The following is a 22434-nucleotide window of genomic DNA, read 5'->3' as shown; positions in this document are numbered from 1 at the left end:
AAAATGAAAACTAAAAATATAAAAATAAAAGCTTATTCAAAATATTAATAGCAGTGTTATATAATAACTGTTCACATGAAACTGTACTTGAGTATTTTCTCTTTACTGAACTTTCTCTTTCCTTGTTTTTCTCTCTCTCTCTTTGTCATTTTCCTTACCATTTCCCATATCTTTTTCCTACTCCTCACTCCTATTCATTAGATTCTAAAGACCCTTAGTGCAGAGATATCTGAATTAAAGTTATTCTCTTTTCATTGTGTATTCTTAGAATTTACTCTATCTTCTCTAAGGACCTGAGAAGGTTTGTGTTTACTAGCTGGATCCCACTGACCAATCAATGGAAATGACTAAGCTCTTTTAGATTCATTAAAGATTAATTAACTTATTCTCATCGTTAAGGTCAATAGCCATTACCACAGCCAAGTGCTCTAGCAGACGACAGGGTATCTGGTCCTTCACCTGTATGTCCAGACAATTACAGGTCAGCCCAGGTCTGATCCAGGATTCAGGTCAGGGTTCTCCATCGTTCTGGCTTTATCCTCAAACTCGCCCAGTCCATAGACGTGCTCCCACACAGTTGCCACCATTCGCCCCTCTCTTGCTACAGCAGTTCTCCCGTCCAGGCCCCGCTCCGGCCCAGCATCAGGCATGGCGCCTCAGGGGCGGGATCACCTGGCCACACGGGAGTCTGCAGGCCGTAGACGGAGCCCAAATGTGCGCCACACACTCAGCCCGGACAATCTTCGGAGCTTAGCTGAGCGCGGTGGAGCCGAGCCGGCTGGAGTTGGACTCCCCAGAGCCAACAGCGATACGGACCTGGTCAGTTCTCAAGGGCGATCCTCACTCACAGCTTCTACTTTAGAGTTCACACTGGCCCGGGGCCAGAACTTGGTCATCACATGGGATATCAAGGAAGAGGTGGCTGCTACAGACTGGATTGGCATGTACCAGATAGGTAAGAATTGGTGTTATTGAGTTTATACACCTGCTTCTCAATAGATTTGATCTAGTCATATTGTATGATTTTAAATTAATTATGCCATGTAAACTAGATAACTAAAAGTGCGAAATTTCAAAATTAAAAATGTTTTCACTTTCAAAACAAGCAGCTTTCTATTAATGTTGTTCTTAATATCAAGCACATGAGAGTGACACTCAATAACCACATATTAAATGAAATATATATGACACATAACTTAAAATGCTACAAACACAACACCATCAGTGCAAATAAAACTATATACAGTATATATATATATAGAGAGAGAGAGAGAGAGAGACTTCATTTAAACTTTAATTTAAGCAAACTAGTAATGTTTACTAGATGATGAGAGTCAGATCCATTCACCCTCTGTGCCCTTCAAACCTTAAACACTAAGATCTCAAATCCTCACTGTCATGTAAAAATATGAGACCGGAGCAAAGTGATACATCTGGGCACAAAGCCACTAACCACTGAATCGAAAGCCAGCAAAACTTTAACTGCACAAGGTTCTTATCCCTAAGGGGCTCTAAGTTTCGACAACTAAGCAGACATTCAGTAATGGCTTCAATGTAATATGCCCTACATTTGTTCATTAGTAGATGACTAATGCTGTTTAATGTAATTTACACAGCCACTGCAGAATCTGTATTGCTAGTGAAATGTGTCATCATTATGGGGTGCTGTTTTGTTAATTGGGTTTATTCTGTTCTCTGTACCACCAATTCGCCACACAAAAATAAATAGACAGGTGGCATGTCCAGGATGGATTTAATGTCAGCTGCTAGAAACATGCACACACACAAAAACAGATGCAATTATTATTATTTATTTTATTTATATATTTTCAGATGAGACCTGTCCATCAAATATGTGGGACTGCAAGAACCGTGGGGTTAACGGTACACAGTGTGGTCAGATTGTCTGGAGGCTGGAGGCAGGGCCGTACTTCTTTGAAGGTGATTGACACAGCAGCCAACAGCTGACCTCCACCTTGATGTTATAAAATATTTAATGTACTAGGAGGTTAGACAGAAGTTTTTTTGAAATTGCATTCACTTGTTTTACATTCTTGGTGCCCAGAATTCAGCTTGAAATACTGAACATGTTAGCAGTGCTTAAGGTTATAAAAATAAATTGTAATGTTCTTTTTGGTACAAAATATCATGCTGACATACAAATATGATGGGCAGGTTTGTTATGCTGGCACTTTTCTGGTTATCTCTTCTAGCTGAGACAAGGATCTGTTTTAAGTACTATCATGGAGTAAGCGGTGCACTGAGAGCCACAACTCCCTGCATCACAGTCAAGAACCCCAGAGCCTCGGTCAGTTTGAGTGTGTGTGTGTATGCAGACATTATTCTTTTGATATCATTATAGCTCACAAAAGAAAAAGAAAAAAAAAAAATATATATATATATATATACACAGTGTTTTTATGAGCTATTTTTGTGTGCTGAGTTGCACTCAAAGTTCAAAAGTTTGGGGCCAGTAAGATTTAAAAATACTGTTCTGTAGCTAGCTGTCTTGTTCGCTACAAGCCAAACTATGATTGGTAAAGGTTATACAGTACATGAGGTGCTAAGTGCTAAATGACTGTTTGACTGCATCTTCACGTGTTTGGAGGTCGGACATTTCTCAGTTCCCATAAGTGCAGGCCATTTATCATGTCGCTGGATGGATATAGGGAACTCAGTCATATAAATATGGGAGCTTCGTCCCTGCTTATAATACTTATTATTTATCATTGTAAGTCTGTGTTTTGTACGTAAGAAGGCCAGGTGTATGTTGTCACTCATATCAGTCTATCGTCTAGGTCGATGGTCAAGGTGAAGGACAGCAAGCTTCAGACAGCAGCCGAAAATTGGTCAGCTTTACCCTATCAGGTATGTTTTCTGTGTGTAAGAGACAGAAGGCAATGATCAAATGATGATTTATACTCTTCAAATAACTGTTAGTGACTTATAATGCTGTTATCCTACTGGCAGATTTATTCAAGCTGTTTTATTGCTAATTGGACTGTTGTTTTTATTTTAGATATCCGGGCTATGGGGCTGAAGAAGGGGATGTTTTTTAACCCAGACCCTTATTTGAAGATGAGCATTAATCCTGGCAAGAGAAGTTGCTTTCCGACATTTTCTCATCATGGCCAAGAAAGACGATCTGGCATTACAACTAACACTACTAATCCTGTGTGGCATGGAGAGGTGACACACACACACACACAAAGAGAAACAAACTTCTAATGAAGGGCGTGAAAATATAGACACCTTCCCTGGCAAATAAACAAGTGCTGAAACAGTTCAGATCCAGATGAGTTTTTTTTTTTCAATTCTCTCTTTGTTTTTCCATCTAGAAACACACTTTTGTGGCTCTTATGACAGACGTCTTAGTGATTGAGGTTAAAGACAAGTTTGCTAAAAGTCGACCAATTATTAAGCGCTTTCTGGGTCAACTGAACATTCCGGTGCAGATGCTGCTGGAGAGACACGCATCAGGGTGAGTCGTCATGGCAGCATCTCATCTGATCATCACCACACTATAATGTGTCATTTATGTAAATGAACATGTTTCTAAACACTGCTATTAGTCACAATACATTGTGGAAACTTAAATTCCTGTAGAGCTGCTTTGCAACGATTTGTATCGTAAAAAGCGCTATACAAATAAACTTGAATTGAATTGAACAATATAACTGATCAGTAATACACTACTATATGAAAGTTTGGGATTGAGAAGATTTAAAAATATTTTTGAAAGAAATCTCTTATGCTCACTAAGACTGCATTTATTTGATAAAAATGCAGTAAAACAGTAATATTGTGAAATTATTGCAATTTAGAATGTCTGTTTTCTATTTGAATATATTTTAAAAAGTAATTTATTTCTGTGATTGCAGCGCTGAATTTTTATCCAGAAAGCATGCATTGAACTGGATGTTGAAAAGGATGAATTGGATGTTGAAAAGGATGTTGAGCCTGTGGTGACGTCGACTTGTGTCAGGAGTTTCAAACTATTTGAACAGGTATCATTGGTACAAGTGAAGGACATTATTATTAGTTTAAAACCAACTTCTGGTGGTTTTGATGTGCACTGTAAAAAAAAAAGAAGAAAAAAAAAAAGTTGAGCCAACTTCAAATTTTAAGGCAACCAGCTTCAGCAGATTTTTGAGTTCTCTCAACTTATTTTTGTAGGAGATTCTCAACTTTTTGTTGACTAAACTTAAAACAACAAGTTGAGAAAACTCAAAAATCTGGTTGCCTTAATTTCAAGTTGGCTTTTTTTTTTTTTGTTTACAGTGTGGTTCCTTTATGTCTTCATAAGGAGATATGGGATGTCGTTGGGCCAAGTATTACTTCCATTATTAATTGCAGCCTTTATAATGGGGTTGTTCCATTGGGCCTTAAGCAAGCGGTTGTTCAGCTGCTTCTTAAAAAGCCTAACTTAGATCCACTAGATTTGAAGCATTATCGGCCTATCTCAAAATTACCATGCATCTCAAAGATTTTAGAAAAAATTATTTGCTCACAGTTAATGTCTTTCTTAGAGAAGAATGAGGTCTTAGACAAGTTTCAGTCAGGTTTTAGGATGGGTCACAGGCACAGCACAGAGTTTGAACTTTTAAGAGTTGTAAATGATCTTCGTATAATCAGAAATTCAGGTAATTCTGCAGCTCTGATTCTATTAGACTTGAGTGCAGCCTTTGACACAATAGATCATGAGATTCTCCTAAATCGTTTATCACATTTAGTTGGGATCCTTGGGACGGTTTATCTTGCGAATAGAGTATTCTTGGTGAAGTATGGTGACTTCGTTTCATATACAGCTTCTGTTACCTGTGGGGTTCCTCAGGGTTCTGTTATTGGCCCTGTATTGTTTTCCTTGTACATACTGCCTTTGGGTGTGATTTTTAAGAAATACGGCATGTCTTACCATTTGTATGCCGATGATACACAAATTTATCTCCCTTTGAAACCTGGAGAGAATTGTGCCTCAAATTTACTCTTGGTATGTCTGGAAGAGGTGAAAAGCTGGATGGCTCACAATTTGGTTCAGTTAAACCAAAGTAAAACAGATATTATGATTTTGGCCCCTCCAGAGGATGCTCAGACATTGCAACTTATTTAGGTTCTTGGTCAGCCCATTGTCATGACCAAATAAGGAATTTAGGAGTTGTGTTTGATCTAGACTTGAAATTCGACAAGCAGGTTAATGCTGTGGTTAAGAGTTTTTTCCTCCAGATTAGGTCTCTTGCTTGATTAAAACCTATTTTGCTGATGAAAGATTTAGAAAAGGTTATTAATGCCTTTATATTGTCTCGTCTGGACTATTGTAATGTTTTGTAAGTGGGGTCCTGTCAGACCATTATTTCATGTCTTCAACTAGTTCAGAATGCAGCTGCTAGGCTGCTTGTGAGTGTTAAGAAAAGTCAACACATCTCTCATATCTTGGCCTCTCTCAGATGGCTACCAGTGGGCTTCAGGATAAAATATAAGGTTCTGTTGTATATGTTCAAGCAGTACATGGAATGGCCCCTGGTTATGTGTCTGAGCTTATTACTTTCCGTCAATCATCAAGGTCTTTAAGATCATCAAATAAGTTGTTTGGTTGCACTTTATTTTACAGTACGTGTACTTACATGTACTTACAGTGTACTTTAAGAAAGTACTGGTAATATGAGGTAACTACATGGGGTAGGGTTAGGTTTAGGGTTAGTACCTAGATATTACCCAGTTATTGTAATTACTTCAATAAGTACATAGTATGTACATGGGGAACAGGACTGTAAAATAAAGTGCTTTTGTTTCTTTCTGTCCCACGGACTCATTTAAAGCTGAAAGGAGATCAGGCCTTTGTTGTTGCAGGTCCAAGGCTTTGGAATAGCCTACCATCTGAGATTAGAGAGATTACATCTGTAAATGTTTTCAAAGGTGGGCTAAAAAATTATTTCTTGTCATTAGCTTTCAAGGAGTTGGGCTAGTATCAGTGTTTTTATTTGGATTGTTTGTGTTTTATTTATTGTATGTAGATTTATGTTGATTGTACAGCACTTTGGTCTGCAGGTGCAGTTGTAAAGTGCTTTATAAATAAAAGGAATTTAGGAATGCATGAATAAATGAATTGATTAAGAGTGACAGTAAAGACATTTGTATAATGTTAAGAAATATTTATATTTTTCTGTTCTTTTGAACTTTCTATTCATCAAAGAATCTCAAGAAAAAGAAAAAAAACATGTATCAAGGTTTCCACAAAAATATTAAGCAGCACCACTGACAACATTTTAAACTGAAATTATTTCACAATATTTCTGTTTAACCCTATTTGTTTAAAAAAATGAAGCCTTGATGAGCATTAGAGACTTTTTTTTCAAGAATATACAAAAAAATTACCAACTCCAAACTTTACGACAGTACTTCATTTGTGGAAATAAATATGTGTGTTTATATGGCTTCAGGAACCAATCACTGAGCTTCTCTCTATGTCGTCGTTTGCCCACTGATCATGTGAGTGGTCAAATGCACTTTAAAGTGGATGTCACATCCATGGGCCAAGATGGTAAGGTCACATGCATATTTACGCTGACTAAGCTGTTAATTTTCAATGGTTTTGAAATAATTTTACCCACTTCTCATAGACATTTCCCCTGAGACTATTCTGGGGGCAGCAGCCCTCAATGGAGCTCCTGGAACCCCTTCAGATGATGAAGAGTTGCCCCATCCTCTTCCTGTCCCATCAGCAGGCCCTTCCCCCACCGGCTCCCTGGGTTCCCATAGAAATGGGGAAGGGAGCAGCATTCCCTCCCCAGACACAGAGATGTATGGTACCACCCTGGACGATGAAGCCCCTTCTTCACCTGACCCGCTCCAGGTTTCTTTCAGTGAGCAGCTTGATCCCATTGATGCACCTAAGGGCCCGGGAGATAGGCCTTTTGGGGCAGCTTCTCCCAAGCTACGATCCAGCTTTCCCACTCATACACGCCTCAGCTCTATGTTGCATATTGACTCAGATGAAGATGAGGAAAGGTCCACTGCTACAGAGGCTACGCTGCCAACATTTAATGGTGCTTCAAGGACTCAAAACACCCCCCCAAAACCACCAATTACAGAACCTGTGTGTGAAAGAACTGTAGAGGAACCTCCAGAAGAGGCTGGCCTGGAGTCTGAAATAGAGACTCTGACTATAGGAACAGAGGTGGCTCCTGAGCCAGAGGTCGTGCCGAGTTCAGTGGCCCCTGAGGTAGAAACTGCCAGTCTGATAGAGAGGCAAGAGGAAGAGGAGGAAGAGGGGCTGGCACCCAGTGAGGAGCTGGCAACTGAAGTTGATATCTCTTCAATGGCATCTGACTGCTGCCCGGGCCTTATGTCTGCTTCTCAGGTCAGTTGCAGGTTTACTGAAAGAAGACTTTAATTTAAGTGGGTCAATGACATTTAAGAGTGTTCACAATCTTAGATATTATTAGAATATTAGAAGTGTCCAGTGCTTTTACAAATCTAGTTTACATCAGTGGTTTAATTATTAAATAAAAATCAATAAAACATTCAACAATAAATTATAAAAAAATATATGAAAACTTATACTTTAAAAAATTCTACGAAAATTAGAAATGTTTTGTAAATAAAAATAAGTTTAAGTATTTAAATTACTAAAACTAAAATCTAAATAAACTAGAAATATAAACATAAAAAACAAAAGCTATTAAAAAAATCACTGTATAACAAAATTACTAAAACAAAATTAAAATGAAAGCTGAACATATATATAAAAGCTCATTTAAAATATGAATAAATACTATAATAGTGTAAAAATTATACTAAAATAACTGGTTTAAATCACATGTGCCAAGTTCTTAGTTCCTTGAGTTCATGTTGATTTCAAATGGTTTTGAAACACTTTTATACTATGTTCAAAATAAGTGTCCGTTGAATGGCTTACGTTGAAACTTTCATGTGGTGTTATCATGAAGTAACACATTTTTAACCTATTTGTCATGCACCTTGAATTAGTGTATTTTAAAATATATCTAATATTTACCTCTCAGAACATTTTACTTAGTAGTTGCTCCACTTGCGTTGTCATAAAACGATCAAATTATCTGCATATTGGTGGCACCACATGACTTTGAAGAAATAATAATAAAAGATTATGCCAAATTTCTTAATATAGTTTGCTTTTCAAGAATTTCATTTTTTTAATGAATATTTATTCTTCAGTATGATACAATGACAGTTTAATCAACCTTTCATTTTTTAAATATATGCCTTAAAATATCAAGTCATAAATTAAAAATGATATTATGAATAGATACAGCAATGTATGAACAGCATTTTAATGTACTTTTGATTGAATTGATAGGTACAGCAAAATAATAATTGTTACGTGATTGTGTTGGTTCTTTCGGCCTTTGCACTTGACCTGAAATGTTTGATGCCAATAAATACAAAGAGAGGGGAAGGTAATCGTTCTCTCTGAACTTGATCATTATAGGAGGCAGAACAGGGGGCAGAGGCAGCCATTGACCCAGGGGGAGAAGATCTTTCAGATGAGCCACCCACAACTTATGAGATTGCTGAAGAAACCGTTCCAAACAATGAGCTAGAGAGGGATGCCCCAAAACCAGAACCATCAGCCAATGAGGAAGAAGAATGTGAAGATGTGACTGAGGACACAATGTCCAGAAGATGGAGCCTGGAGGCGACAGCCGGTGTGTCACAGGAGGATGAAGAAGAGGAGGAGTTGATGCCATCAGTAGATGGAGAATCTGTGGATTCTGAGACCTTCGTTACTGAGACAGAATCAGAATTAGGTATTCTCAGAATCATTGAGCTGCCCTTCGCGTGACAATTCATTTTAAGATGGAAAAGGAGTCAAATATGAGTTTAGAATACATCCTGATGCTGTTTGTAAAATATTGCAGGTGTCCCTCAGATCAACGGAGATCAGCGTGTTCATTCTCTGCCATCTGTAAGACAAGACATCCACCGATACCAGCGTGTGGACGAGCCCTTACCTCCCAGTGAGTGTGTGTATGTGTTTCTGTACGTCTGCATGTGCTTCAGTGCCTTTTATGTGCATGCAAATACGTTGCTTGTGTTATTTGTTTGTTTGTAAAGACACTTTCGCCAAATTACTGAATGTCATTTCAGCTTGACAACTTAATCAGGTACCATCACACTCTATTCTCCATTCTCATTTCCCACCGTTCTTTCCTCAGACTGGGAGGCTCGTATTGATAGTCATGGGCGTATCTTCTTTGTGGATCATGTGAACCGCACCACCACATGGCAGAGACCCACTGGCCCACCTGCTCCTCGGGGTCTGACCCGCTCCAGCTCCATACTGCAGATGGAGCAACTCAACCGCAGGTTAGATAATTGACTTATAGTTTTCACATGTCATATTACAAAGCTGAAAATCTAACTTAATACCGAGAGGACACCCAGCAAACAGAATATTCTCCTAATGTTTTGTGAATCAATTTAAGACATTCTAAGAACATTCTATAAAGGCTTACCATACATTAATCTTCTTATGAAGTTCTTGAAACCAAAAATTGCTTGCTGTGTAGCAAATATGTGGTCACATTCACATTTGTATGTAAAATTCAGTGGGCAAAATGCAGTAATTTCAATAGGAATCCTGAAATTTCATGAGAGGGCCATGTGAAGCGAAAGATTTCCCACCATGGATTTTACATCAAATTGAAGTTTGTTAAACTATTAAGACTTGAATTTGATTGTAAAAACATTTGCACACTGCAAAAAAAAAATATATATAACCACAAGCAATACATTCTTTTAACTTTTTGTCCACTTAAAAAAAAAATAAAAATAAAAGCTGAAACCCTGAAAATACTAGATGAATGCAATGAAAAAATGATACTTGGAGCTTGATTGTACAAAGTAATGTAATACATTTCTGAAAGTGTGATTTCAGTATTGTCTCTCTGGCAGGTATCAGAGTATTCATAGAACAATGACCAGTGAAAGGTCTGAGGAACAAAGAGTGGATGATCCTCCTTCTGAAGAGGCAGAACTGCTGCCCCACCCCATCGCTGGTAAGCTGTCAATCAAAGAGAAAACTACAGATGATGGTGTTTGGGAAAGTAAATGATCACTATGCTGAGATAAATGTAAAATGGCATAGTCTGGGTAGAATAAGTGGATTTTGTTCAGTCTGTGCTTGTTGATGTGTCTGTTCTCGTGTAGAATACCGAGGGGATGGCTTTATGGGTCAACCCAACTCACGTTCTCGTCTGGCTTTGCTGCTTCAGTCTCCTGGTGCAAAGTTCCTCTCCTGTCCAGACTTCTTCTCTGTTCTGCATTCTAATCCTGTGAGCTAAAGCACAGAGACACAGATATCAGTGCTTTACACACACACCTTAAACTAAATCATTGATAATGTATAGCCGGCATTATTACAAAGCTATAGAGCGCCACACATAACACTTTAAGGAAAAACAAGAGAACGTGCCACAAATTAACAAGTTGTGGGAACTAATTCTTAATTTGTGGCTGCAGTATCTTTTTTCTGCATGTCATATACAAACAATAAATAAAACAGTACAAACGGTTTGTACATATATTATATTATATACATTTTAGCTAACATCTTTAGCTACATTGTAAAATGTTTTCCTCTATTTTAAATTCTGTCTCATTCAGGTTTTTGTGTCTCTTACATTGTTTTTCTGAGCTCTGTTTTTTTTCTAATTGCTTTAAATGGGGACTCCTGAGCTTCTAGCCATCTAACAAAGATTTCATTTTTCCTTCATTCAGTAACTAACTGTTGTTGCAAAATTGTGCTAATTTGCTATTTTAACTGATGTAGAATAAATGAGACTTGTAACAGTGGCATATTGCCACAGATAACTGTCAACTATCCATGTCAGGCCATTATAACAAAATATTTAATTGCACAGTGATTCAACTGACCAATCAGAATTAAGTATTAATAGAGCTGTACAATAATGTTCTGATTTGTTTTCTTCGTTTCCCTTTAGAGTGCCTATCGCATGTTCACAAGTAACACGTGTCTGAAGCACATGATCAGTAAAGTTCGACGGGACGTCCAACACTTGGAGCGGTACCAGCACAACCGGGACCTTGTCAACTTCCTCAATCTGTTCTCCAACAAGCAGCTGGAGCTGCCACGGGGCTGGGAGATGAAACACGACCACACTGGGAAGGTGTGTGTTTGTATTTTTTCACCCTAGGGAACTGTGCACCTCTTCTTTCTTAGAGGCCTCTAGACTTGCATATGAGTAGTCTGATGGGACAAACTGTACAGACAGAAACTGAAAGCTGAATTTAGGATGTTCATGTAGGCCCATCTGGTGGTCTTCCTAATGCCTTAATTAGTGTCTCTGACAGGAACAATGAACAGATGCTTGTCTTATTCAGAACGGACAGGCCGATTAGAATAAATATGTTTGCTGATGTTTCACGGATGGTTCTTTGCTCTCACTCTCTGTCTATGTGTTTATGTATCCCAGCCCTTCTTTGTGGATCATAACTCTCGTGCCACAACATTTATTGACCCACGGCTGCCCTTACAGAACTCCCGGTCCAGTGGCTTGTTGGTTCACCGACAGCACCTGTCCCGCCAGCGCAGCCACAGTGCAGGAGAGGTGAGAAATCTAATTCTGTATACAGTACAGATTTCAGTAATGCATATTCACTGCCATAAGTTTTTGAATGGTAGAGTTAAATAAAGTGTAATCTCATGGCACCTGGACGTGTTTTGTTTTAAATGTGCTGTCTAGTTTCCTAGTTTCTCTAACTATAATACTGAATTAATTGCTTGTATCTTAAACTTAAATGGGGCAGTGTTGGGGGTAACGCATTTCAAGTAACGTGAGTTACATAATCAGATTACTTTTTTTAAATAACTAGTAAAGTAACGCATTACTTTTTTTAATTTAGAAGAAAATATCTGAGTTACTTTTTGAAATAACTAACGGCAGTTATTTTGTTTACCATGTCTTGACTGACAGCTCTCGTGTTACCGTGTTGAGAGAAATCAGGAATAAGTGCAGAAGCGTTGTGTGCGCTGTGTGAACATGATGCTTTCTGTAGTTTTAGGCTAAATATGAACATGTATTTACTCATCTTACCTGTACAAAAACAGATTCGGTATTCCTCAAAATAAATAAAAACAGTCAAATGCAAACACAGAATATTATACAAACCTTCAATAATTAAATATATTTAATAAGACATTATATGTATGTATTTAATCCCATTTTATTAACCAAGGTCTTTGCTACTGACCATTCATGATCCAATTTAACCATAATAAACAAAAATGACACATTTGTGTTTAATTTTTGTTATTGCTGAATAGTGTTGAACTTTCTTCTCCTGCGTCATATTCTTCATGCAATTAGTTTGAGCTGCGCCCTCTACTGTACAGACATGAATTTACATTTAATTCAGCCTGAGGCGTATTTATGTCACTTTTGTTATGAAAAGGGCTTTTACATTTGTAAAATAACTTTTTTTATATTAAAAACAAGCAAGCAAGCCCTGCCCAGATTTAAAAAGTAACTCAAAAGTAACGTAACGCATTAGTTACTTTTACAATTAGTTACATTTTTAGAGAGTAACTCAACATTGTAATGCATTACTTTTAAAAGTAACTTACCCCAACACTGGTCATTAGGAATATACACTGAAATCGTGAAGCCTCCTCTCATTTTTCAGGTAGCAGATGACTCTCGCTCTCCGAGTCCTCCTGTCCAGGACCGGACATCAAGAAACAGTCAGTATCAGGACTTGGTGCCTGTAGGTGAGTGTGCAATCACATGCTTACAAAGTGTGCACTATCACTGACATATCATAACACATTACACATCTGTGTTTTTGCAGCTTATAATGAGAAGATTGTCGCCTTTCTGAGACAACCCAACATTTTTGAGATTCTGCAAGAAAGACAGCCGGAGCTCGTGAGAAACCACTCCCTTAGGTACATTTTCCTACAGTTTTGTGTTTTAACAGATGTCGACATAGTGCAGAATTTCATACTGTACATTTAAGAGATAGTGCTAAATGCTAAAAGGATTCATGTTTTGTTTTTTGGTTTAGAGAGAAGGTTCAGTTCATCCGCAATGAGGGGCCAACTGGGTTGGCCCGTCTGTCCAGTGATGCAGACCTAGTTATGTTGCTCAGGTAAGTGTGAGTGGCATTTGCATCATATTAATTACAGCTAACCGTATGCCTGCCTGTTTCCCTTTGCTTGAGATACGCATGCATTAGTTGACTGTGTATGTACTGTACTCTACCGTTCAAATGTTTGGGGTCAGTAAGATTTTTTGGAAGAAAATACTTTTACTCAACAAGCACGCATTAAATCGATCAAAAGAAACAATAAATATAAGTAATTAGGATTTCTATTTGAAATAAATGCTGTTTTTAAACATTGTTTTAATCAAAGAATCCTGATAAAATGTATAACCGTTACCACAATTTTAAGCAGCACAACTACTTTGCTAACAAACCATGATAATAATAAAAAAAAATGTTCCATGAGTAGCAAATTGATTGATTTCTGAAGGATCATGTGACACTGAAGACTGGAGTAATGATGCTGAAAATTCAGATTTGCCATATTGTATTTTCGATCAAATAAATGCAGGCTTGAGAGAGATTTCTAAGAGATTTCTTTCAAAAAACAAAAACAAAACAACAACAACAAAAAATCTTTAAAACTTAAATCAACCCAAAACTTTTGAATGGTAGCGTATACAGTATGTGAAAAAAAAGAAGCTGTGTACATATTTTATGATGGCCTGACTTTGTACACCTAGCTCAGGTTAGAATACACACACCTGTTACTTGGCCCTCTCTCCTTGCAGCCTGTTTGAAGAGGAAGTGATGTCTTATGTGCCGCCCAATGCCTTGCTGCTCTCCAGCTACTGTTATGCCTCCCCACAGAGCTCCCCTGGTGAGACGTCATATGAGCCGGACTTACGTTTTAACAAATAATTCCCTGTTTCCCCCCTTTTTCCTGCCTTGTATCCTCCATTACAAGACTAAATAATGAAACTAAATAACGAAAGTGGAAGACCCTGTGGACTAATCTGTATGTTTACCTGATCACGCATGTCAAAACAGTTATTCTGATTGTGATATATTTGCTTTTAATTGTTAGAAGAGCCTTGCATTGTGGATGGATTTGCCAAGGTAGGTTTCAACCCACTTTTCATTCCAGCTATTCACATCTTCTCTTGCTCACAGGAACTCCACGAGCCAATGCTCGAGCCCCTGCACCCTACAAGCGGGATTTTGAGGCCAAACTGAGAAGCTTTTACCGCAAAATGGAAACCAAGGGCTACGGGCAGGGGCCTGGAAAAGTGAAGTGAGTTCCATCATCAAAAACATTTGACAATTCTCCATCAACAACAAGCATCTGATGTCCACCAGTTCGGTGGTTGGTTGAAAGAACTGAAATTCTGTCTAATGGAGTCTTATAGTTGAATTAAGTAAAATATATTGATAAATGTCAATTTTTTTTCAACTTTAGTTTCTATTTCTACCAAGAAATTAGCATTGTAAACATTAAATAACTTGGTTGTTTCTTCAACTAGACTTTGTTCTAGATCTTTAGACCAAACAATATGGTGCATCAAGTTAAACTGTCAGCACCAAATATGGAGCCACTTTGATATGCTTAAATTAATCTGTCCTTCTCTTGATTTACCTTTCTAGGTTAATAATTAGAAGAGACCACCTGCTGGAGGACGCTTTCAACCAGATCATGTGTTATTCTCGCAAAGACCTCCAGAGAAGCAGGCTTTACGTCAGCTTTGTTGGAGAAGAAGGGTTGGTATTATTGAGATCATTTAAGTGACGTTTCTACGTTACAACAGGTGTTTATCTCATACAGATGTCAAAGCTGACTCATAGTTGTAACTGTAATTTAAATGAAGATGCCCCCTTTAGTTAATTTTACATTTTGTAGCCTAAACCACATTACAGTATTATTACATATATTTGTGCATTGATTGGAAATTGTCAGTGTATTATATATAGCCATCTGTTTTTCTTCAGGCTGGACTATAGTGGTCCATCCAGAGAGTTCTTCTTCCTGGTTTCCCGTGAGCTCTTTAACCCATACTATGGACTATTTGAATACTCCGCTAATGACACTTACACTGTGCAGATCAGCCCCATGTCAGCCTTTGTGGACAACCATCATGAATGGTAATCGATCAATGGATGGCTGAATTTAATTTAATTTACAACAAATGTCCAAAGGGTTTTTTTTTTTTTTATAATCTTGTTGTCTTTAGGTTCCGGTTCAGCGGACGCATCCTGGGGCTTGCTCTAATTCATCAGTACTTGTTGGATGCATTCTTTACCCGACCCTTCTACAAAGGCCTTCTTCGCATGTGAGCCTTCACTTTGAGCACATAAGGACGTAAAATCTGTGTAATTCTGTCACTTAATATGTAGTATATATCTCTCTGCAGCCCATGTGATTTGAGTGATCTAGAGTTTTTGGATGAAGAGTTCCATCAGAGTCTCCAGTGGATGAAGGACAATGACATTGAGGATATGCTAGACCTCACCTTTACTGTCAATGAGGAGGTGTTTGGACAGGTACTAATGGCTTATGTGTGTGTTTGTATGTGGTGGCTGATAGCATCAGTATATTTAGAGGACTAATCTGGGATTTAGATGATCTCTCAATATTTGATTGTAAATATTTGAGCGCTATTCTACATTTACATCTAGAAAAGCCCTAAACCCCATGCAAGAGTTATATATACGCCAAATGTTTGTCAATTTATTGTCTATTTTGCTTTTTGTTTTTTGTTTCAGTTTTTAAGTTTGAATTTTTTCATCCACTATTTATATTTTTTGTTTCAGCTTTATTTCAGTTACTGTAAAACAATAAAACAAGTTGGCATCGATAGTCTTGTGGCAGTGCGCCGACAGATAATGCCATTGTGTTATGGGCGTCCCAAGTTCGAATCCCGGCCTGAGGACCTTTGCCAATCCCCCCCCTCCCACTTCGCTTCCTATCTACTCTACACTGTCCTATCGTAATAAAGGCAAAACGGCAAAAACAAATCTTTAAAAAACCATTAAAGCATACTTTTAATAATTTTTTTTTTTAATATTACTTTTCTAAGTGAAATTATTTGCTTTTAAGTGATATGATTGTCGTTTTTGCCAGGCAGTTAGTAAAAAACAATAAACAATTCCCATAGATTTGCATTGAAAAGAAAATATGCAAACATCCTAGCCACAACTCAAACAACAGCCTAATTAGCAGCACCCTAGCAACACTGTAAGAACCAATCAGAACACTTTAACAATGGAATTAGCACTTGGAAAGTTATAAGAACCAGATTATATCTACGAATTTTGTACTGGTCAGTACACGTTTCTTCAAAAATGTTAAATCTATTTTAGTTAGCCTAGGTTATTGTGAAATTATATAATATATGAGTGAACTGGAGGTTTCTTTATGTCAGATTACAGAGCGTGAGCTGAAGCCGGGTGGGTCTGGCATCCCTGTGTCAGACAAGAACAAGAAAGAGTACATTGAACGCATGGTGAAGTGGCGGATTGAGAGAGGTGTGGCCCAGCAGACAGAGAGTCTCGTGAGAGGATTCTATGAGGTATGATGTCATCTGAGTCTGTGAATATTAATGACTCATGATTTAACTCTGGTTGATCCGAGACCATGTGACTGCACAGGTGGTGGACGTCCGACTCGTCTCTGTGTTTGATGCCCGAGAGCTGGAGCTGGTCATTGCTGGGACAGCGGAGATCGACCTAGCCGATTGGAGAAGCAATACAGAATACAGAGGAGGTATTTTACTGGAAGAGATTCTGGTGTTGTTCTACACTAGGATATTATAATGTATATATTACAGCAGGATATCATAATGTGACTTTATCCCTGTCTTTGAAGGTTACCATGATAACCACATAGTGATTCGATGGTTCTGGGCTGCAGTGGAGCGTTTCAACAACGAACAGAGACTACGACTCCTTCAGGTACACTCAGATCTCACAAACAGAATGGGTCTCATATAATACCATTCAAAAGTTTGCAGTTATTTATTTTTTTAAAGAAATTAATACTTTTAGCAAGAATGCATTCAGCTAACCAAAAGTGACAGTAATGACATTTATAATGTTTTAAAAGATAAATGCTGTTCTTTTTAAATTTCTACAATAAATTCAATCATTTCATTTCCATTTAGTTTGTTGAAGTATTAAAATAACTCAAATTAAATAAAACTAAAACTTAATAAAATACCTATACAGGCATAATAAATTCAAACATATTTAACTAAAATTAAAATGGATAACAAATACAAATCACGACAGTATAGTTTATCAGTAATCCTAAGAAATAGCACTGCCAAACACACATGCTAAAAACAACAACTTACTTACACAGTAAAAATGGTTATAAAAACTGAAACAGAAGTGAAACAAGTAGTAGAAAAGGTGGAGTTGCACGGTAGAGTCGATGGTCTTTACACTCTTCAGTCATCACATGAGGAGGCCTTCACGCGACCGCTACCGCGGTAAACCAAGCTTTTTTATACCCGTCTAACAAAATACTGATTGAATTTAGCTGGACACACTTTCCTTATTTTTCCACAACAAATGGCCAAGCAAGCGCAGACACTGACAAAATACGCGAGACAGAACGAGACCAAATGCGATATCAGCACGTTTCCGCACAGTAAACAATCAACATGAGCACCCGATCAACATATTAGAATGTTTTCTAAAGGACATTGTGATACTGAAGACTGGAGTAATGGCTGCTGAAAATTCAGCTTTGCCATCACAGGAATAAATAGCACTTTAAAATATATTAAAATTAAAATTGCACTAATATTTCACAATATCACTGTTTTTACTGTATTTTTTAATTAAATAAATGCAGCCTTGGTGAGCATAAGAGACTTCTCTTAAGAAATTCTATTATGAAAGATTCTTACTGACTCCGTAAGATCGGTGAAATTAGCCAAGTCAGCATGTGCTTTGCTTTTTTCCAGTTTGTTACAGGAACTTCCAGCATTCCCTATGAGGGTTTTGCCTCTCTGCGGGGCAGCAACGGCCCACGTCGATTCTGTGTGGAGAAATGGGGCAAAGTGACCTCCCTCCCACGGTATTTCTGAGCTTTTTTTATGTCTAGTGTCTCTCAAGGATATTACAGTAACTTTGTTTTGTTATACGTTAACCCACACTGATTATCAATCGGCTAACGCTACATTGTCTTTATATGTTTGTGTAGGGCTCACACCTGCTTTAACCGCCTGGATCTCCCTCCCTACCCCTCCTTCTCCATGCTCTACGAGAAGATGCTCACTGCTGTGGAGGAGACCAGCACCTTTGGTCTGGAATGAGCTCCCATCACCGCAATAGTGCTATTGAATTTTTTTCTTTCCCAGTTCTCCACAACCTGGCTTACCATGCAGGCTTCATTCTCATCCCTCACTCTACCCTACGACCTTGGTAACCGGACACATATATAATTGTTTTTTTGAAGTCTACGGAACTGGAATATATGCCATCAAATGACTCACTGGGCATGTGCCAACTCCTGCTCTATACTGTATGGAATCAAAATCCTATGATAACTGCATTCAATTCCTCACACAAAAACAGACTTACACATTCACAGAATTCAGAGCTGGAGTCTTGATCATCTGGTTTTGGTATTTTCTGTCTGGACCAGTACATTTGGATCTACTCTGTAGGGTTTTGCCTTTTGTTCTTGAATGAGCTGCTTTTTTAAGTCCAAATATGTTTCATTACAGTAAGATAGTCACTCTGTTTCATATCTGTAGGGTTTGAAGGAACAAACCTGTGATAGTTTTTGCTGCAGAGCTTTGTCATGGAGATATGTCAGTTAAGACCAACTTTTTTTGGTTTGATAGGTTTCACTTTGGTTTTTCACAAAGTTTTGAGGGATCTGATTCTGGACCTAAATGATATTGATCTTGGCTGCAGCTCTGAAAACACAACTCATTCTTTTTTCCATCTTTAAAGAGAATGAAAACACACAAAACAGCATGCACACTCTCTTATAGAGATTCTTGCACCAAATGTAGTGGTTGTAGAATAGCAACCTGAACATCCTAGCTTCAAACCGTGAACTAGAAATTTCCTCTATCACCTCTTGTGCCCTTGAGCAAGACATTTATCAGCAGACTGTTCCAGGGGACTGTAAATTTAGTAATTCACTTTAGTTGGTTGACACTGATTAACTAACAAACACCAACACTTAGTACTTTGTTACATGCACACATTTTTTAATCCACTTCAACCTTTTATGCACCCCACAAAAATAACTAAAAACTATGAATGTATAAACACTGATCACCATGTGCAATATGTGCAACAGAGTTTTGTGTATCAGGAAAGGTAGATTTGTTCTTAGTTCATCATAAGGAGACCTATTGCTCTAAACTGTGGAGACAGACACAAACAGTGGCCTTGAAATTATCTTTATTAAAATGTTTAGTTGGGTAAAGTTAATAACATGGTGATGTGTGCAGTCCACTGGAGTAACTTAAAACCAGGTCTGCGGTGGTTAAAACCAGTAAAAAAAAAAAAAAAGTGAACAAGCTTCTTTTGGAAAATGAAAGAGAAAAAAAAAACCTATTTAACGTGTAGGGAGCAGCAAGCCAAACTGAAACACCCTTGCACAAGCGGTATGAAGTGTTTTGGAAATATGACATAATAATGGAACAATCTGAGAAGGAATTTCCATTTAATGAACCACAGATAGAAGCTCAACACTAAAATAAGGGATGAAAAGGTCTTCATTTTTTGGGTGACAAGGTGCACCCCTCGTTTACAGACATGTAGTTTCCCGAGCCCTCACACACACACACACACACACACACGCGCACACACACACACACACAGCAATACAAGGAAATCACACATTCACACCATACAAATGCTGATCTGGCCAAAGCACGGATCCTAGGATATGGATTTGTCTTAAAACAGCTCCTTTCTCCATGTAATTGATCTTTGGATAAAATGCTGCATGCTGGGTCAAAGAAGCAGTAGCTGAGTTTGACCCTTAGATGGCGTTGTGTCATAGCTTGATATTGCATGCTGGAATTAGTGAAACAACACGAGTCCAGATTAGCTTAATTTGCATGAGAAATTGCTGTTAATCACAGTAGCCCCTCATTGCAGAACAAAGATACAGGGGGCGGGGTTGGATCCACATCTAGGCGGTAGAGATGGGTAGGTTTAGGGGTGGAGATGGGTGGGTTTAGAGATCAGGGGGTGGAGACAGGTAGGTTCAGGTATATGTAAGGTGGGAGGAGTTGGATCTAGATCCAACCACGCTCCCTGGATCTTGTGTTCTGCAGTGAGGACCATCTCGCTAATCAGGGGGATGGGATTGGGACAAAAATAAAAAATAAAAAAAATCACTTCCATTCTTTTCATACTTCATCTGCGCTGTTATTTAAACTTTTATGGGTCACTGATCGTGTAAAATGATGCTGATGAAAGAGTCATCACTTGAAAACAGTTGGTGAAAATGTGAAACTGCACGTGTTCCATTATGTGTCCATATTTGTATATAGCTGTAATATATGTATGTCAGTCTTGTCCTGTGTTTAAATTATATTTTGCACTGAATGTACCAGAGATTTGAGGCCTAGTCTGGTCTCTTTTGGGGGTTGTCTTTGTGATTTGTGACTGTTTTCATTTATTTTGCAAATGCTGGTACTTTTCCCCCTGACGCAGTACTGGATTCGAAAAGTGTTGTTTGAGCCATGATTTACATTTTATCTTTGTGTTAGGCCAACCAAACTGCACATGTCAGCTTACTCATTGAGTTTGTCTTTCCATGTTCCAAAGTCCAGTACTTCAATTGTCTGCTGTAGGGACACGACAACCCAAAAATTCAGACCTACAAAGTTCCAGCTCCTCAGCATCTGACAGTATTACAACATGCAAAACAGATAAGCAGGAACTGAACACTCAAAAATAATCACTGTTTACCAAATGCATGAGTAGTATGCTTTATTATGAATAACAACCTTATTTGGGACCCTGGACCTCAAAACCAGTCATAAGTAGCATGGGTATATTTGTAGTAATAGCCAACATGGGTCAAAATTATTGATTTTTCTTTTATGCCAAAATCATTAGGATATTAAGTAAAGATCATGTTCCATGAAGATATTTTGGAAATTTCCTACCGTAAATATATCAAAACTTAATTTTTGATTAGTAATAGGCCTATGCATTGCTAAGAACTTCATTTGGACAACTTTAAAAGCTATTTTCTCAATATTTAGATTTTTTTGCACCCTCAGATTCCAGATTTTCAAATAGTTGTATCTCGGCCAAATATTGTCCTATCCTAACAAACCATACATCAATGGAAAGCTTTAAGGTGTGATATACATCTCAATTAAAACAAAAGAAAATAAAAAAAAAACCCTTATGACTGGTTTTGTGGTCCAGGGTCATATCAGCACCGTATTGACATATCGTTGGTTACTTGATTGGTATTACTGGATAGGCTATTTTATTTTTTTCTGCTTATTTTAAGATTGAGAGAGTTATCACCAATTTAATAAAACAGTACTATATATCAGCCATTTTTCGTTATTGTCCGTAGCATTAAATTATCGATCAATTATCAAGAGATAAAGAGACTTGATTTTAGATGCATCCAGAATTTGAGGGATCTTTTTTGTATATTTATAATCAATGGGAAACGGCCTAATTCTGCCCTACATGCATTATTGGGTGTTCTCCTTTGTCATTTTAGAATCATTTTGCAGAATTCTGTGTATAGGGCTTCTGTTGGATGTCTGTCCCATCTAGTGTAGCTCTGATCACTGAGTGGACCCCAAACCTCACTTCCATACAGCGCTATTGGCTGAATTACACGATCAAAGATTTTACACCAAATTGGAAGCGGTATTTCAATATTTTGGAATTTTCTCTTAATGGTACACCAATTACACCACTTTGTAAAAGTTTGTAATATAATCCGTCATGCCAAATAGAATCAAATGCTTTTTTTAAATTGACAAAGCAAGCAAATATTTTTCCGTGTTTAGTCTGTTTTACGTGTTTATTGATTAGGGTGTGCAGGGTGTAAATGTGGTCAGTAGTTCTATAATTAGGAAGAAAGCCAATCTGACTAGGACTCAGGACACTGTGTTCGTTAAGGACGTTTACTATTCTATTGTTTAAAATACTGCTAAATAACTTCCCCAGATTACTGCTCACACAAATGCCTCTGAAATTATTAGGGTCCAATTTGTCTCCACTCTTGTGAATAGGGGTAATAAGTCCTTACCTTGGCTCCAGATGTCAGGAAAACAGCCTGAACTAAGTGCAAGGTTGAATACTTTGAGCACAGCTGTCTGAAGGTGTTTCAGCATTTCACCCAGAATGCTGTCAGGACCACAAGATTTTTTACATTTT

The 22434-nt window shown here is 37.9% G+C and overlaps 1 protein-coding gene across 1 annotated transcript; it reads left to right on the top strand.

Moving 5' to 3' along the window:
- Positions 1 to 648: 648 nt before the first annotated feature.
- Positions 649 to 20390, top strand: LOC306876902 (E3 ubiquitin-protein ligase HECW2-like; the record flags this gene model as incomplete). Its single annotated transcript, XM_079428351.1, has 29 exons — positions 649 to 955; positions 1834 to 1941; positions 2214 to 2308; positions 2799 to 2868; positions 3020 to 3189; positions 3339 to 3481; positions 6438 to 6538; positions 6618 to 7357; positions 8468 to 8786; positions 8898 to 8996; positions 9195 to 9345; positions 9934 to 10037; positions 10189 to 10313; positions 10983 to 11168; positions 11475 to 11609; positions 12685 to 12769; positions 12850 to 12946; positions 13066 to 13149; positions 13836 to 13924; positions 14218 to 14338; positions 14689 to 14802; positions 15031 to 15183; positions 15273 to 15371; positions 15453 to 15582; positions 16464 to 16610; positions 16690 to 16804; positions 16907 to 16992; positions 18012 to 18124; positions 18251 to 20390. 29 exons carry the CDS (start codon positions 649 to 651, stop codon positions 18360 to 18362), a joined length of 4398 nt encoding a protein of 1465 aa, XP_079284477.1. The 3' UTR covers positions 18363 to 20390.
- Between the last annotated feature and the right edge of the window lie 2044 nt (positions 20391 to 22434).

Source organism: Barbus barbus, assembly GCF_936440315.1.
Source record: "Barbus barbus genome assembly, chromosome: 11".
Classification (NCBI taxonomy): domain Eukaryota; kingdom Metazoa; phylum Chordata; class Actinopteri; order Cypriniformes; family Cyprinidae; genus Barbus; species Barbus barbus.
This window is presented reverse-complemented; position numbering and strand designations above follow the sequence as displayed.